The 17,366-nt window shown below is 35.3% G+C and overlaps 2 protein-coding genes across 4 annotated transcripts in view; both read left to right on the top strand.

Moving 5' to 3' along the window:
• Nucleotides 1–17,366, top strand: part of LOC106168600 (uncharacterized) — a 348,468-nt gene that overhangs the window by 45,605 nt on the left and 285,497 nt on the right. The window lies entirely within an intron of this gene.
• LOC147760092 (uncharacterized) overlaps nt 15,589–17,366 on the top strand; it is a 30,358-nt gene continuing 28,580 nt past the window's right edge. Inside the window, exons 1-2 of one of the 2 annotated variants that reach the window (XM_086995349.1) lie at nt 15,589–15,877; nt 16,276–16,400. In XM_086995349.1, coding sequence (XP_086851475.1) covers nt 16,284–16,400 — 117 coding nt within the window. In that variant the 5' untranslated portion in view covers nt 15,589–15,877; nt 16,276–16,283. The remainder of the gene's footprint in view (nt 15,878–16,275; nt 16,401–17,366) is intronic. The other variant, XM_086995350.1, reaches the window with a different exon arrangement.

A 17,366-nucleotide genomic window follows, 5' to 3' on the forward strand; every position in this document is an offset into this window, starting at 1 on the left:
GAAGTTATGCTTTTTTTCACATTTTCTCTGATTCAATTCTTAGGCATGTTAATAGTCTCATTATTGAACTAATAAGATATGTAAAAGTGTTTTTTTGACATTTCCTGCATTTTTACAACATTGTTAGTTGATTATGTAAAAATGATGGTAAACTTGTTATCTTGTATTGTGTAATGAAGTGTCAAAAATGGAAATAAACACATATCATTGCAGTTTGTCAGATTCAATCATCCACTATGTTCAGAATCTCAGAATGGAGGAAATTGGACATTTAATACTGTTCTATTGATATTTTTCCCATCTCATCAATTTTCTTAGTTGGTCATATAAAAATGGCAGTAAACTGTTAATTTTGTTTTATGTTAAAAAAGTGTTAAAAATGGAAATAAACCCATTTCAGAAAGTGCTGTCTTGTTTACATTTTGGCATTTTCAAGATGTGACTTTGAAGTTCCATGGGCCTGAAGACCTTTGCTAGTCACATTTTCTGAATATCCATGATACTAATATTTTATTATTAAAAATTGATGGTCATTATGCTGTTAAACATTATGTAATATTGCATCAAAATTTGAAGAAACCCCTATTTTGGGCACTGCTCCCATGATGACCATTTAAGGAAAATCATGTCACTTACTGTTCTCAAACTTACAGGAAAGAAACATGGGACTAAAATACAGCTTCAGTAGGCAATGCAGTCTGTTTGGTAATTTTTTCTGGCAGTTAAACAGTTTTTTGTGAAAATTTAATTTTTCACATATTGGCATTTTCAAGGTGTGACTTTGAAGTTCTATGATCCTGAAGACCTTTGCTTGTAACATTTTCTGAATGTCCATGTTACTAATATTCTATTATTAAAAATTGATGGTCATTATGCTGTTAAACATTATGTAATTTTACATTAAAATTTGAAGAAACCCCTATTTTGGGCACTGCTCCCATGATGAGCACTTAAGGAAAATCATGTCACTTACTGTTCTCAAACTTACAGGAAAGAAACATGGGACTAAAATACAGCTTTAGTAGGAAATTTAGTCTGTTTGGTAAATTTTTCTGGCAGTTAAACAGTTTTTTGTGAAAATTTCATTTTTCACATATTGGCATTTTCAAGGTGTGACTTAGAACCTCCACGGGCTTGAAGACCCATGCTAGTCACATTTTCTGAAAATCCATGATACGTATATATTATTATTAAAAATTGATGGTCATTATGCTGTTAAGCATTATGTAATGTTGCATCAAAATAGAAGAAAACACAATTTTTGGTGCTGCTGCCATGATGACCATTATGGGAAAACCGTGTTACTTACGACTGTCAAACTTTCAAAAAAGAAACACAGGACTAAAATGCAGCCTGAGTTGGAAAAGCAGTCTAATTGGCTTCTTTTTCTGGAAGTTATACATTTTAGTGAAAAATTCATTATTATCGTGTTGGCATATTCATTGTGGGACTCGGAGCTCCCATGGACATGAAGCAGAATAGTAATCAAATTTCTAAATGCCCATGCTATTTATAGTCAATAATCAAAAATTGGTGATAATTATTATATAATTTATTATGTAATGTTACATCAAAATTGACAAAAATCTTTTTGCACTGCTACTGCAAACATTATGAAAAGAAAACTGTGTTACTTATTATTATTTTTAACTTACAAGTATGATTTTTAGGATTGGCATGCAGTTCAAATTAGAAAGCCAGCTCAATTGGGTTATCTTTTATCATTGAATTCATGCAATTTTGTGTGAAATTTTCATTTTTCTCATTCTGGCACTTTCAAAGTATAAACTTGAACTCTGATGGGCCTGAAGCCTTATGCTTTTACTTTCATTGGTGTTACCTGTTGTGCATAATTAAAATTTGATGTTGACTGTGCAGTTAAACATAATGTATTATTGCATCAGAATTGGTAGTCTCCTATTTTGTGCATTATTGTTATGTGCTTTTCTTAAGATGTGACTTATGGGCCTGAAAGATCTTTGAGAGGGTCAGTCTGTAAATTTCCCTTGGGTATCACTTGGGTATCACTCAGAGTTATAAAGTCATTAATAGGCCATTAAATGAGATTACATAAAGCACACTTGTTGATATTTCCCTGTAAACTCCCAAAGGTTAAGCTCTCTGCTAGATTAATAATAAGTAAGCAGTGAAGTGAATTATGCAGGTAAATTTTGTTTAATATTGCAAATAATATTGCAAATAAGTTATATATATATATATATATATATATATATATATATATATATATATATATATATAAGATTAAAAGTTTGAATGGCAGCATCATTGGAATTATATTTACCTCTGCCAAGGAGGTTATGTTTTCACCCCTGTTTGTGTGTCATCCACATAACACAAAAAAGTTATGGACCGATTTTGCAGAAATTTTCAGGAACTGTCGGAAGTGGGCCAAAGAGGACAATGATTAATTTTTGGTGGTGGTCCGGATCAATAATCAATCAATTATCAATAATAATCAACAATTGCTGCCTTGGCAGAGGTCTGCACTCTCAAAGTGCTTTTCTAGTTTTGTTGTTTTCCTTTATAATTTTTTCTCAAACACTTGCATTTGTGACTTTTAACTCTCATCTGCCTGGGGCTCTGCACATTTTCTGTATTTCTACATAAGCAGTTGTATTGTTTTTTATGTCTTTAAACATTATGTAATATTATTTTATGCACTGTCATCATTTTTCAAATATTGAGACTTTCATAATGTGAATTTGAACTCTCATGGTCCTGAAACTGTAATCTTATTGAAGGGGTGGATTGAGGCCATCTTCTGGGTCTTCCAGAAGACATTCAGGTTATTAAGTTTATATTGACTGGTATCTATTTTTTTCTGTTGGAAGACCATCAAAATGGAGGATGGATCAACATAGATACTTTGTAATACTGTCAGAAAATATCTCTGGGTCTGCTCCTGTTATTGACCATGTTACCTGTTGTGCAAGATTAAAATTCAGTGTTGACTGACAGTGCTATTATAAGCATTATTTATTATTGCATCAAAATTGACAAAATGACCTTTTTTGCATCTTTATTTTCTGTTTTTTGTCTGTACATTTGTCAGCTTTGCTGCCTTGTTGCATCTTTATTTTCTGTTTTTTTGTCTGTACATTTGACAGCTTTGCTGCCTTGTTTTACTTTAAAAGGGTTTTAGTGGGCATATTAGAATATTCAGACATGTCCCTATATAACAAATTGCTTAGAATCCTGTTCTGTGCAATTGAGCCAATTTTCATGCTTGTAGTTTTAAGTGCATGATGAATTCACCATACTGCTGCTGTGAGTGGCCTTTTTTTCTTATTTTTGGATGCCATTTTGGATTTCTATACACTTAAAGAATCAAATATTGATACTTCATGCATACCATAGTCTTGTCTAACCATAAAAGTTATTATAGGATTATATATACTTGTTTTAATTTTTAACGGGTATTTGTGTCGGCTATATTGGATTTGGGGGCCATATATTGAAATTTTTAGACATGCTCATACATCCAAAAGTGCTTGGAATCCTGTTTTACAACTGTACCAAATGCAATGCTTGTAGTTTTTGATGAATTAACCACTCTGCTGGATATCTTGGATTAGTAGAGTGCTTTTTACTATTGACGGCCATTTTGGATTTAATACACCTAAAAAAGCAAATATTGATTCTGAATTCATACCGTGGTGTTTTTTAACATTTGTATGATATTTACGCCCTTAAAAGACTATATACTTGAAGTTTTAATTAGAAGCCGTATTTTTTGGAGGCCATCTTGGATTTGAAGGCCATTTTTAAATTTTCAGATATGCCCATACATCCAAACTTGCTCAAAATTTCATTTTCCACAAACCTGCCAAATTTTATGCTTGTAGTTTTAAGTGCTTGATGAAATGGATATCTTGAATAAATGGTCTGCTTTTTTTTACTTTTGGCGGCCATTTTGGATTTAATACACCTGAAGGATTCATACCATGGTGTTTTCTAATCTTTATATGATATTTTAAGTCATTAGAAGACTATGTACTTGAAGTTTTAATTTGAAAAGGTATTTTGGTTGCCATATTGGATTTGACGGCCATTTTGGAATTTTCAGACATGCCCATATATCCTAATTTGCTTAGAATTTTATTGTCCATAAGTGTGCCAAATTTCATGCTTGTAGGTAAAAAATGCACAATTTTTCACCAATTTCCTGGACTATTACATCGTTATATGCTGTTGTGCATAATTAAATTTTGGGGTTGACTGTGCAGTTAAGCATTGTATTACATTAGAACTGACAGTCTCCTATTTTGTGCATTATTATTTTCTGCTTTTTTAAAACTGTGACTTAGATATTTCATGGGCCTGAATACCTTTGCTAGTCACATTTGGGTGACAAGCCTCTAATCTTCCCTTGAGGAACTACTAGCTAAATTCAGAGCTATAAGGTCACTTGCCTAATTAAGTTTCAAGTGGCAATTAAATGAGATTATATAAATCACACATGTTGAGATTCCCTGTAAACTCCCATAGGTTAAGTTCTCTGCCAGATAACAGTGTCCATAATAAAATGAGATTATATAAAACACACATGTTGAGATTCCCTGTAAACTCCCATAGGTTAAGTTCTCTGCCAGATAACAGTGTCCATAATAAAATGAGATTATATAAAACACACATGTTGAGATTCCCTGTAAACTCCCATAGGTTAAGTTCTCTGCCAGATAACAGTGTCCATAATAGGGAAGCAGTGATAATTATGCAGGTAAATGTTGTTTGATATTGCAAATAAGTTTTCAAAAAAATACATTGTATATAATGCCAACATTAATGCTGTATATGAACAACAGTGCCTTATTATCCTCAAACTCAATGGGGTTATTCATAACATGCTTATACATTAAGACTAAAAGTTTGAAAAGCAGCTTTACTGGAATAATTTTGTTGTTTTGTTTTTAATTTTTTCAAACACTGAGAATTTCAACTGAATTTTTAACTCCCCTCCACCTGAAGCTCTGCACATTTTCTGTTTTTCTACATAAGCATTTGTATTGGTATTTATGTCTTCAAACATTATGTAACATTATATTATTCTATGCACTGCTTTCATTTGTCATATTGTGATTTTCATCATGTGAATTTGAACTCTCGTGGTCCTGAAACTGTGATCTTATCATAGGGGCAGATTTGGATCGTCTTCAGGGTTTTCCAGAAGACGGTCAGATTTTAAAGTTTACATTGACGGGTATCTATTTTTTCTGTTGGAAGACCATCAAAAATGGAGGATGGATTAACAAAGACATTATAAAATACTGTCAGAAAATACATTTGGATCCGCTCCTGTTATTGACCATGTTACCTGTTGTGCATGACTTAAATTCAGTGTCGATTGACTGTGCTATTACAAGTATTATTTATTATTGCATCAAAAGGAGAAATTAACCTATTTTCTGCATCTTTAGTCACGATCTTCTGCATGGTTTTAGTCACGACCTGTCTCGTACAGCTCCGCCGGCTAATGCGGCTCCGCCGGCTCCATAGTCGGGCGTCGGAAACAAGTCACCGTTACCACTTCTCATCCTAGACCGCCAGGACCTGTGTCCCCATCTCTTGGATTTAGGTCACATATAATCTCAACTTGAACACCCTGATTTTTTTGTCTCTGTCAGTGCATTGGCCTGGGCCCGGCGTGACACTTGTTGAAAGGCACCCTTGTAAACATTTTTGAAAATTCAAGGCTAAATATCTCCCAAACCAAAGGAATTATGGGAAAAATTACTACAGAAGTCTGACCGAAAGTCATATGTGGAGATTCCAAATATGCCCTTGGATTTGACTTTAGACCTTTTTTTCAAGGTCAAACAAGGTCTAAAAATGGGAATTTTCTGCAAAAAAAAATTTTGTTTGTGCTATTTTTTTGGAAACTTCACAGATCTAAGCTCTTCTGTTATAGTGAGGGGTCTCAATTGGGGACTCCTTTCATCTCTGGGAGTTAGGGGTCAATCGGTGCATTTTCACGGGAGAAGCAGCCATTAGATACCGAAACTGAATTCTGGAATGGTAAATGCCAGAGACCTTTTGTTCATCTCATTATGTAGAATATGCAAGTGCAATACTGGAGGTGGTGTCCATTTATTGTACCACCAGCGTTAGCGCTGGCGGTACACATGGTTTTAGTCCCGTCCGGTCCGTTCCGCCGGCTCTGCCGGCTCAGCCGCCATGTTACCGTTACCGCTTCTCCTCCTAGACGTTAAGGGCTCCCATACCCATCTCTTGGATTTAGGTCACCTATAATCTCAACTCCTTCCACGTAAAATTTGGGCTTTGTCGGTATTGGGGTCTAGGTGTGGCATTCATTGCAATGCACCCTTGTCCAAAAATGGCAAAATTAAATGCTAATTATCTACCCTACGGAAGGAATTATGGGAAAAAATTTCTACAGACAGCTTTCCAAAAGTCATATGTGTAGATTTCAAATATGCCCTTGGATTTGACCTTTGACCTTTATTTCAAGGTCAAACGGGCCAAAATTTTCAAAAAAAAGAATTTTTTTACGAAAAAAAAATTATTTGCGCTGTTATTCAGACACCACACAGACTTAACCAATAATATTATTGGAAAATGTTACCCTTCAGGTCATCTTTCATCTCCGTGAATTTGGGGTCAATCGGTGCATTTTCACGGGAGTAGCGGCCATAAGATGCCGAAACTGAAAACTGTCTCTAATTCGGGAACCGTTAATGCTAGAGACCCATTCTTTTTTGCATTTTGTAGAGCATGTAAAACCCAACACTGAAGGTGGTCTCCGTTTTTTTGTATTCCAAACAGTTTTCGAGTTACGCTATCAAAAAGTACATATTGGTGGTGAAAGCAAAATGTGCAGTACAGTATAGTCAGGAGGCTATGTCCAAATTTTATCCAGAATTGTGCAATAGATGATAAAAGCATGAAACAATAGATGATAAAAGCATGAAACTTTCCACGATGAATGACCATTGGGTGTTCGTCTATTTTGGATCGGGGGGTTGACAAACACCCAATGGTCATTCATCGTGGAAAATTTCATGCTTTTATCATCTTTTGCAGAAATCTGGATAAAATTTGGACATAGCCTCCTGACTACTTTTCAACATGAACTAAACTTTGCATATTTTGCTTCCCTTTTTTCTCCAAAACTGGCAGAGATAGGTCCATAGTTACTATTGAACTTGAATAGGAAGTCATATACTGGCAATCTAAATGTGACCTTGAAATTGACCTTTGACCTACTTTTCACCATGAACTAACCTTTGCAAATTTTGCTTCCCTTTTATCTCCAAAACTGGCAGAGATAGGTCTATAGTTACTATTGAACTTGAATAGGAAGTAATATACTGGCAATCTAAATGTGACCTTGAAATTAACCTTTGACCTACTTTTCACCATGAACTGAACTTTGCAAATTTTGCTTCCCTTTTATCTCCCAAACTGGCAGAGATAGGTCCATAGTTACCATTGAACTTGAATGGGAAGTCACATACTGGCAATCTAAGTGTGACCTTGAAATTGACATTTGACCTACTTTTCACCATGAACTAACCTTTGCAAATTTTGCTTCCCTTTTATCTCCAAAACTGGCAGAGATAGGTCCATAGTTACTATTGAACTTTAATAGGAAGTCATATACTGGCAATCCAAATGTGACCTTGAAATTGACCTTTGACCTACTTTTCGCCATGAACTGAACTTTGCAAATTTTGCTGCCCTTTTATCTCCAAAACTGGCAGAGATAGGTCCATAGTTACTATTGAACTTGAATAGGAAGTCATACACTGGCAATCTAAATGTGACCTTGAAATTGACCTTTGACTTACTTTTCACCATGAACTGAATTTTGCAAATTTTGCTTCCCTTTTATCTCCAAAACTGGCAGAGATAGGTCCATAGATACTATTGAACTTGAATAGGAAGTCATATACTGGCAATCTAAATGTGACCTTGAAATTGACCTTTGACCTACTTTTCACCATGAACTGAATTTTGCAAATTTTGCTTCCCTTTTATCTCCAAAACTGGCAGAGATAGGTCCATAGATACTATTGAACTTGAATAGGAAGTCATATACTGGCAATCTAAATGTGACCTTGAAATTGACCTTTGACCTACTTTTCACCATGAACTGAACTTTGCAAATTTTGCTTCCCTTTTATCTCCAAAACTGGCAGAGATAGGTCCATAGTTACTATTGAAGTTGAATAGGAAGCCATACACTGGCAATCTAAGTGTGACCTTGAAATTGACCTTTGACCTACTTTTCACCATGAACTAAACTTTGCATATTTTGCTTCCCTTTTTTCTCCAAAACTGGCAGAGATAGGTCCAAAGTTACTATTGAATTTGAATAGGAAGTCATATACTGGCAATCTTACTGTGACCTTGAAATTGACCTTTGACCTACTATTTATGATGAACTGCACTTTGCATGTTTCCTGGTCTTCGTATCTCCAACATTGGCAAAGAAATGCCCAAAGCTACTATTGAACTTATATAGGAAGTCATACACTGTGACCTTGAAATTGACCTTTGACCTATTTTTTTTACCACAAACTGAACTCTGCATATTTTCTTGCCCTTCATATCTTCAAAACTAGCAGAGATCGGCCCAGTGTTGTCCCTAGGTTTTCTCTTTTGTCAGGATACTGGTATATGCAATACTGATAATGCATTTCAAGGAAAACCAATAGGCCTATTGTCTAGAAAATAACAGGAGTGATCAGTGTAAGGAAAATACAGGTCAATTTGAACATCTCCTTGATTGGACCATTTAAATTGTTGTTTTTTATTTATTTATTTATTTATTTATTTATTTATTTTTTTTTTTTTTTTTTTTGCATATTTTGAGAACTTTTGTTTATTGCATTTTATAGAGCTTGTCAAGCACAAGACTGGTGGTGATGTCCAATTTGTTTTTTTTTTTTTTGGGGGGGGGGTCCAGCTTGTGGTACAATATCCAGAGGCGGCCATTATACTTTTTGTGCCTTGAAGACTGGGCGCTTGATAGCAATTATACTTGATCTTATTAGACACATTTTCAATGTAATTTATTCATTTTTTTACAATATTTATACAATATCCCGAAGTTAAATTATATGTTAAAATTTTGGAAAGAAATTCCTTTATCTTAGCCCTGTTTTTGTTTTCTTTAAAGTTGAGTCATTTTCTGCTAGAATGGTGTTTGATATTATTCTTCTCTTTATTCTACAGCCGCTCCCCCTGATGACAGTGAATCACCTGCCTCTCCTGACAAAACAGCAGGTAAGTAGTGTACATGTACTAGTAAAACAAGATTCTCGTCTATTGCTCAGAATGTTCCAGAGTTGTTCTTAGCTTGTCGATTAAGTATGTGAGTTCCTGCATTCTTATTTTCATCAAACTGTATGAATAATGTTACGTTGAAATTGACTATACCTTACAATTTTAATTGTTATGTACAGACACAGATGTGTCTGTACATATTGCCATCACCTGCGTCTGTCATCGCCAATGGCGATGCCGATGGCGATGCCGGTGCCGTGCACTTTCCTTGTAAACACGATAAGTGGAGGGCAGTTTTACTTTTTGGCTTTATATTTACAGAGCTGATGAATATTCATAAAACGCAGGTCAAGTTCGAAAATCACCATGATCGGGCCATTATTGTAGAAGTTATGCTGTTTTTTCACTTTTCAGCATATTTTTCATATTTCCTCAGATTCAATTCTTAGGCATGTTAACAGTCTCATTATTAAACTAATAAGATACGTAAAAGTGTTTGTTTGACATTTCCTGCATCTTTACAACATTGTCAGTTGATTATGTAAAAATGATGATAAATTTGTTATCGTGTATTGTGTAATGAAGTGTCAAAAATGGAAATAAACACATATCATTGCAGTTTGTCAGATTCCACTATCATCCACTATGTTCAGAGTCTCAGAATGGAGGAAATTGGACATTTAACACTGTTCTATCGATATTTTTCCCATCTCATCAATTTTCTTAGTTGATCATATAAAAATGGCAGTAAACTGTTAATTTTGTTTTATGTTAAAAATTGTTAAAAATGGAGAAAAAAAACATTTCAGAACAGTGCTGTCTTGTTTACATTTTGGCATTTTCAAGTTGTGACTTTGAAGTTCCATGGGCCTGAAGACCTTTGCTAGTTACATTTTCTGAATATCCATGATACTAATATGTTATTATTAAAAATTGATGGTCATTATGCTGTTAAACATTATGTAATATTGCATCAAAATTTGAAAAAAACCTATTTTGGGCACTGCTCCCATGATGACCATTTAAGAAAAACCATGTCACTTACTGTTCTCAAACAGTACAGTAAATATATATAGATGTGTCTGTACATATTGCCATCACCTGCGTCTGTCGTCCCCGTCATTGCCGTCGCCGGCGCCGTGCACTTTCATTGTAAACATGATAAGTGGAAGGCAGTTTTACTTTTTGGCTTTATATTTACAGAGCTGATGAATATTCATAAAACGCAGGTCAAGTTCGAAAATCAGCATGATCGGGTCATTATTGTAGAAGTTATGCTTTATTTTTCACTTTTCAGCATATATGCAACACTGTAAACACATTCCAAGGAAAACCGATAGGCATGTTGTCATGAAACTCACAGGAGTAATCTATCTTACTAAAACGCAGGTCAAATCCGCATGATCAGGCCACTATTTTAGTAGTTATGCTTTTTTATGTACAGACACAGATGTGTCTGTACATAAAGCCATCATCTGCGTCTGTCGTCGCCGTCGCCGTTGGCGTGCACTTTTACCGTAAACACGATAATTGAAAAAATGTTTTCCCTTTTGGCTTGAAACTTACAGAACTGATGAATATTCATAATACGTCACTTAAGTTCGAAAATCAGCATGATCGGGTCATTTTTAGGGAAGTGATGCTTTTTTTTTCACTTTTTTCAGCAGATATGCAACACCGTAAACACAATAATTGAAAAACCGTTTATATATATATAATCAAAGATTAAAAGTTTGAAAAGCAGCTTCATTGAAATTATATTTACCTCAGGCTCTGCCAAAGAGGTTATATTTGTACCACCAGCGTTAGCGCTGGCGGTACACATGGTTTCAGTCCCGTCCGGATCGTTCTGCCGGCTCCGCCGGCTCCGTTGGCTCCGCCGGCTCCGCCGGACGGCTACCGTTACCGCTTCTCCTCCTAGGTGGTAAGGCCCCCCGTACCCATCTCTTGGATTTAGGTCACCTATAATCTCAACTCGTTCCACGTAAAATTTGGGCTTTGTCGGTATTGGGGTCTGGGTGTGGCACTCATTGAAATGCACCCTTGTCCAAAAATGGCAAAATTAAATGCTAATTATCTACCCTACGGAAGGGGTTATGGGAAAATTTTCTACAGACGGCTTTCCAAAAGTCATATGTGTAGATTTCAAATATGCCCTTGGACTTGACCTTTGACCTTTACTTCAAGGTCAAACGAGCCAAAATTTTCAAAAAAATTAAATTTTTTACGAAAAAAATTTTTTTTGCCCTGTCATTCAGACACCACACAGACTTATAATATTATTGGAAAGTGTTACCCTTCTGGTCTTCCTTCATCTCCGTGAATTTGGGGTCAATCAGTGCATTTTCACCGGAGTAGCGGCCATAAGATGGCGAAACTGAAAACTGTCTCTAATTCGGGAACCGTTAATGCTAGAGACCCATTCTTTTTTGCATTTTGTAGAGCACGTAAAGCCCAACACTGAAGGTGGTCTCCGTTTTTTTGTATTCCGTACGGTTTTCAAGTTATGCTGTATCAAAAAGTACATATTGGTGGTGAAAGCAAAATGTGCAGTACGGTAATGGATAATAAATTTTGAACTCTGGAAAAATAAAACATAAGGCTTGGCAAAGCAGACAACTTGTTGTCAAAAATGACATTATTTCATCAAATTTGAACTTCTGGAACTTCAGAGCACCTCCCATTTCAAGAATTTTGACCAAAATGACCTTTTCTTTATTTTAATTAATTTTTGCTGTAGGAAATTTATGGCACATTAAGGTAATTCCAAAATTATAACATTTAGTCCCTTATATCTCCAAAACTGGCAGAGATAGGTCCATAGTTACTATTGAAGTTGAATATGAAGTCATATACTGGCAATCTTACTGTGACCTTGAAATTGACCTTTGACCTACTTTTCACCATGAACTGAACTTTGCAAATTTTGCTTCCCTTTTATCTCCAAAACTGGCAGAGATAGGTCCATAATTACTATTGAAGTTGAATAGGAAGTCATATACTGGCAATATAAATGTGACCTTCAAATTGACCTTTGACCTACTTTTCACCATGAATTGAACTTTGCAAATTTTGCTTCCCTTTTATCTCCAAAACTGGCAGAGATAGGTCCATAGTTACTATTGTATTGAATAGGAAGTCATATACTGGCAATCTTACTGTGACCTTGAAATTGACCTTTGACCTACTTTTCACCATGAATTGAACTTTGCAAATTTTGCTTCCCTTTTATCTCCAAAACTGGCAGAGATAGGTCCATAGTTACTATTGAAGTTGAATAGGAAGTCATATACTGGCAATCTAAATGTGACCTTAATATTGACCTTTGACCTACTTTTCACCATGAACTGAACTTTGTAAATTTTGCTTCCCTTTTATCTCCAAATTTACGCTATATCAAAAAGTACATATTGGTGGTGAAAGCAAAATGTGCAGTACGGTAATGGATAATTAATTTTGAACTCCAGAAAAACAAAACATATGGCTTGGCAAAGCAGGCAACTTGTGGTCAAAAATGACATTGTTTCATCAAATTAGAACATCTGGAACCTCAGAGCACCTCCCATTTCAAGAATTTTGACCAAAATGACCTTTTCTTTATTTTGATTAATTTTTTCTGTAGGAAATTTATGGCACATTATGGTAACTCCAAAATTATAACATTTAGTCCCTTATATCTCCAAAACTGGCAGAGATAGGTCCATAGTTACTATTGAAGTTGAATAGAAAGACATATACTGGCAATCTTACTGTGACCTTGAAATTGACCTTTGACCTACTTTTCACCATGAACTGAACTTTGCAAATTTTGCTTCCCTTTTATCTCCAAAACTGGCAGAGATAGGTCCATAGTTTCTATTGAAGTTGAATAGGAAGTCATATACTGGCAATCTAAATGTGACCTTAAAATTGACCTTTGACCTACTTTTCACCATGAACTGAACTTTGTAAATTTTGCTTCCCTTTTATCTCCAAATTTACGCTGTATCAAAAAGTACATATTGGTGGTGAAAGCAAAATGTGCAGTACGGTAATGGATAATTAATTTTGAACTCCAGAAAAACAAAACATATGGCTTGGCAAAGCAGGCAACTTGTGGTCAAAAATGACATTGTTTCATCAAATTAGAACATCTGGAACCTCAGAGCACCTCCCATTTCAAGAATTTTGACCAAAATGACCTTTTATTTATTTTGATTAATTTTTTCTGTAGGAAATTTATGGCACATTATGGTAACTCCAAAATTATAACATTTAGTCCCTTATATCTCCAAAACTGGCAGAGATAGGTCCATAGTTACTATTGAAGTTGAATAGAAAGTCATATACTGGCAATCTTACTGTGACCTTGAAATTGACCTTTGACCTACTTTTCACCATGAACTGAACTTTGCAAATTTTGCTTCCCTTTTATCTCCAAAACTGGCAGAGATAGGTCCATAGTTTCTATTGAAGTTGAATAGGAAGTCATATACTGGCAATCTTACTGTGACCTTCAAATTGACCTTTGACCTACTTTTCACCTTGAATTGAACTTTGCAAATTTTGCTTCCCTTTTATCTCCAAAACTGGCTGAGATAGGTCCATAGTTACTATTGAAGTTGAATAGGAAGTCTTATCCTGGCAATCTAAATGTGACCTTGAAATTGACCTTTGACCTACTTTTCACCATGAATTGAACTTTGCAAATTTTGCTTCCCTTTTATCTCCAAAACTGGCAGAGATAGGTCTATAGTTACTATTGAAGTTGAATAGGAAGTCATACTGGCAATCTAAATGTGACTTTGAAATTGACCTTTGACCTACTTTTCACCATGAACTGAACTTTGCAAATTTTGCTTCTCTTTTATCTCCAAATTTACGCTGTATCAAAAAGTACATATTGGTGGTGAAAGCAAAATGTGCAGTACGGTAATGGATAATTAATTTTGAACTCCAGAAAAATAAAACATAAGGCTTGGCAAAGCAGGCAACTTGTGGTCAAAAATGACATTATTTCATCAAATTAGAACATCTGGAACTTCAGAGCACCTCCCATTTCAAGAATTTTGACCAAAATGACCTTTTCTTTATTTTAATTAATTTTTTCTGTAGGAAATTTATGGCACATTATGGTAACTGCAAAATTATAACATTTAGTCCCTTATATCTCCAAAACTGGCAGAGATAGGTCCATAGTTACTATTGAAGTTGAATAGAAAGTCATATACTGACCATTTTTAATTATATTTTTTTGTATATTTTGAGAACTCCTGTTGATTGCATTTTATAGAGCTTGTCAAGCACAAGACTGGTGATGGTGTCCCTTTTTGGAGGGGGGGTCAATACGAATGCGCTTACTCCAGCTGGTGGTACAATATCCGGAGGCGGTATCGCCTCTCTGATCCTCTAGTTTCACCCCTGTTTGTCTGTCATCTACATAACTCAAAAAGTTATGGACCGATTTTGCTGAAATTTTCACGAACTGTCAGAATTGGGCCAAAGAGGACAATGATAAGTTTTTAGTGGTGGTCTGGCTCAAAAATCAATCAATAATCAATAATAATCAACAATTGCTGCCTTGGCAGAGGTCTGCACTCTCAGTGGTATTCTAGTTTTGTTATGTTTTCCTTTACAATTTTTTCTCAAACGCTTGCATTTGTGACTTTTAACTTTCATCCGCTCGAGGCTCTGCACATTTTCTGTATTCTTTTAATGAATGTTAAAACATTCAGTGTTTATCACCCCGTTATGTTTTGAGCTTACCTACTTGTATTCATCAGAGAGGATACATTTAAAAAAAAAATTTTTTTTTTTTCGCAAATTGCCGATAAACCTTCAGAAACAGACGAAAGCTTCTAATGTATTTGATAACTGTTTCACAAAGTTAATTGACACTAAACACATTCATATTTTGTCAATAATTACAATACTTTTTAATGCTAAAAAGATTTATTTTAACCGCACTGTTTATTGTACAGTCCCTTTCAAAGGTGAAAGTGGATCTCATACCTCTGGGGAAGAAAACATGAGTAGTATAAGAATGTTGACGATATGTCGCCGTATGAACAACACCTGACAGATGAAATAGATTAGATTGGAAGCATGTCTATTAAGATTAAGGTCTAGTCTCTCTCTCTCTTTCTCAAACCCCCCCCCTTGAAGAAGGCACATCAGCTAAAAACTCAATCGGGCGCTTGATACCAAATATACTTATTACATGCATTTTCAATCTAATTTATTTATTTTTATACAATATTTATACAATATACTGTGGGATTAATACGATGATATATATGAATATGCACGCATTGCAATACATAACATTATGCATTATGCTTAAATCAGTTAGTTTGGACATAGCTTATTGTATTCCTCGCAGTGGCAGAAAGGGACCATCTAGATGATATTGACAAGGAGCTATTGGAAAAAATTGAGAAAATTGCCCGAGGAGAAGATGTGGAGCCAGAGAAACAGGTCACAATTTGGGATTTTGCAGGACAGGATGTCTACTACACCACGCACCAAACGTTCCTCTCAGAGCGGATCATCTACTTGTTGGTATTCCGACTTGACCAGGACCTCGATGATAAAATCCGTGTATACAGGGGAGAGAAGACCCTGAAAGGTATTGTTGAGGTTTATGTATATATCTTTACATGTATAAGCTACTCAGGGCCCTCATGTAAATAATGGCCTGTCAACTGTGTGTAAATTCTTTATTAAAAGACCCACATTTTTAAATCTCTCTATTGTTCTTAATATATAATATATAATATATATATATATATAACATTGAGTTTTTAGTAGTGTTAATTTTAAATGGTTCCGATGAGTGTTTTAGATTTTAATATTGTAGTAATTTTAAGGATTTTAGTTATATTATCCATTGTAAGCCGCCCAATAAGAAACATTATTATTATTATTATTATATTAATTGGTGCTATTTTTTAGCAATGCTGAGGAGAAAACACTGATTAATATTCATCTTTGCAATCACCTCAAGGCTTTATATGTAATTTTCAGAGTTTATTATGTTTTGGTTAAACTCAATCCATATGCACACTATTGGAAAATTGAGGGGAGAAGACAAAAATGCCATGCCATACGTATTGATTATTGGAACTCATAAGGACATGTTATGCCCACAGGTGAAAACGCTTTTCTTATCACAATTATTCAATTACTACCATACTTATTACTACCACCAGCGTGTACGCTGGCGGTACTCATGGTTTTAGTCCCGGCCCGTCTCGTCCGTCTCCGTCGGCTCCGTAAGCTCCGCCGGCTCCGCGTTCTGGCGCCGGATACAAGTCACCGTTACGGCTTCTCCTCCTAGACCGCAAGGACCCCTGTCCCTATCTCTTGGATTTAGGTCACATATAACCTCAACTTGAACCCCCAGGTTTTTTTGTCTCAGTTGGTGCATTGACCTGGGCGTGACGCTCGTTGAAATGCACCCTTGTCAAAATTTTTGAAAATTCAATGCCAATTATCTACCCTACAGAAGGAATTATGGGAAAATTTTCTATAGACGGCTTTCCAAAAGTCATATGTGTAGATTTCAAATTTGCCCTTGGATTTGACCTTTGACCTTTATTTCAATGTCAAACGGGCCAAAATTTTCAAAAAAATGAAATTTTTTACGAAAAAAATATTTTTGCACTGTTATTCAGACACTACACAGACTTAAGCAAGAATTATATTGGAATGTGTTACCCTCTGCAGCCTGGGAGCCACCGGCTGATTTGACGGTTATTTTGGAAAATATTAGATTTGGCCTCGTTTTCAAAACGTGGAGTGGTAGCCCCAAAAATATTTGGCGGGAGACGAAGGCATGGAGACAGGTAAGTTGTACATGTGTTTGTGGAATGAACAGTAGATTTAAATACTAATGAATTTGACGGGACAATACAGTATATGCATAAGTTACATTTTATACACCGAATAAGTCTTTGTGTATCGATTTCACTGAGTATTCTCTAAAGTTACTGGCGATTAGCGAAATGGCTGCACACAAAACGTCATTGTAAACATTGACTTTTGAACTGTGCCAAATGCAGCTTAAGGGTTTTTTTCTTTATCTGTTCCTGTTTTTTCATAGTTTGGCAATATTT

This window comes from Lingula anatina, chromosome 9, assembly GCF_051362555.1.
Source record: "Lingula anatina isolate TDL-2025a chromosome 9, LinAna3.0, whole genome shotgun sequence".
Lineage (NCBI taxonomy): Eukaryota > Metazoa > Brachiopoda > Lingulata > Lingulida > Lingulidae > Lingula > Lingula anatina.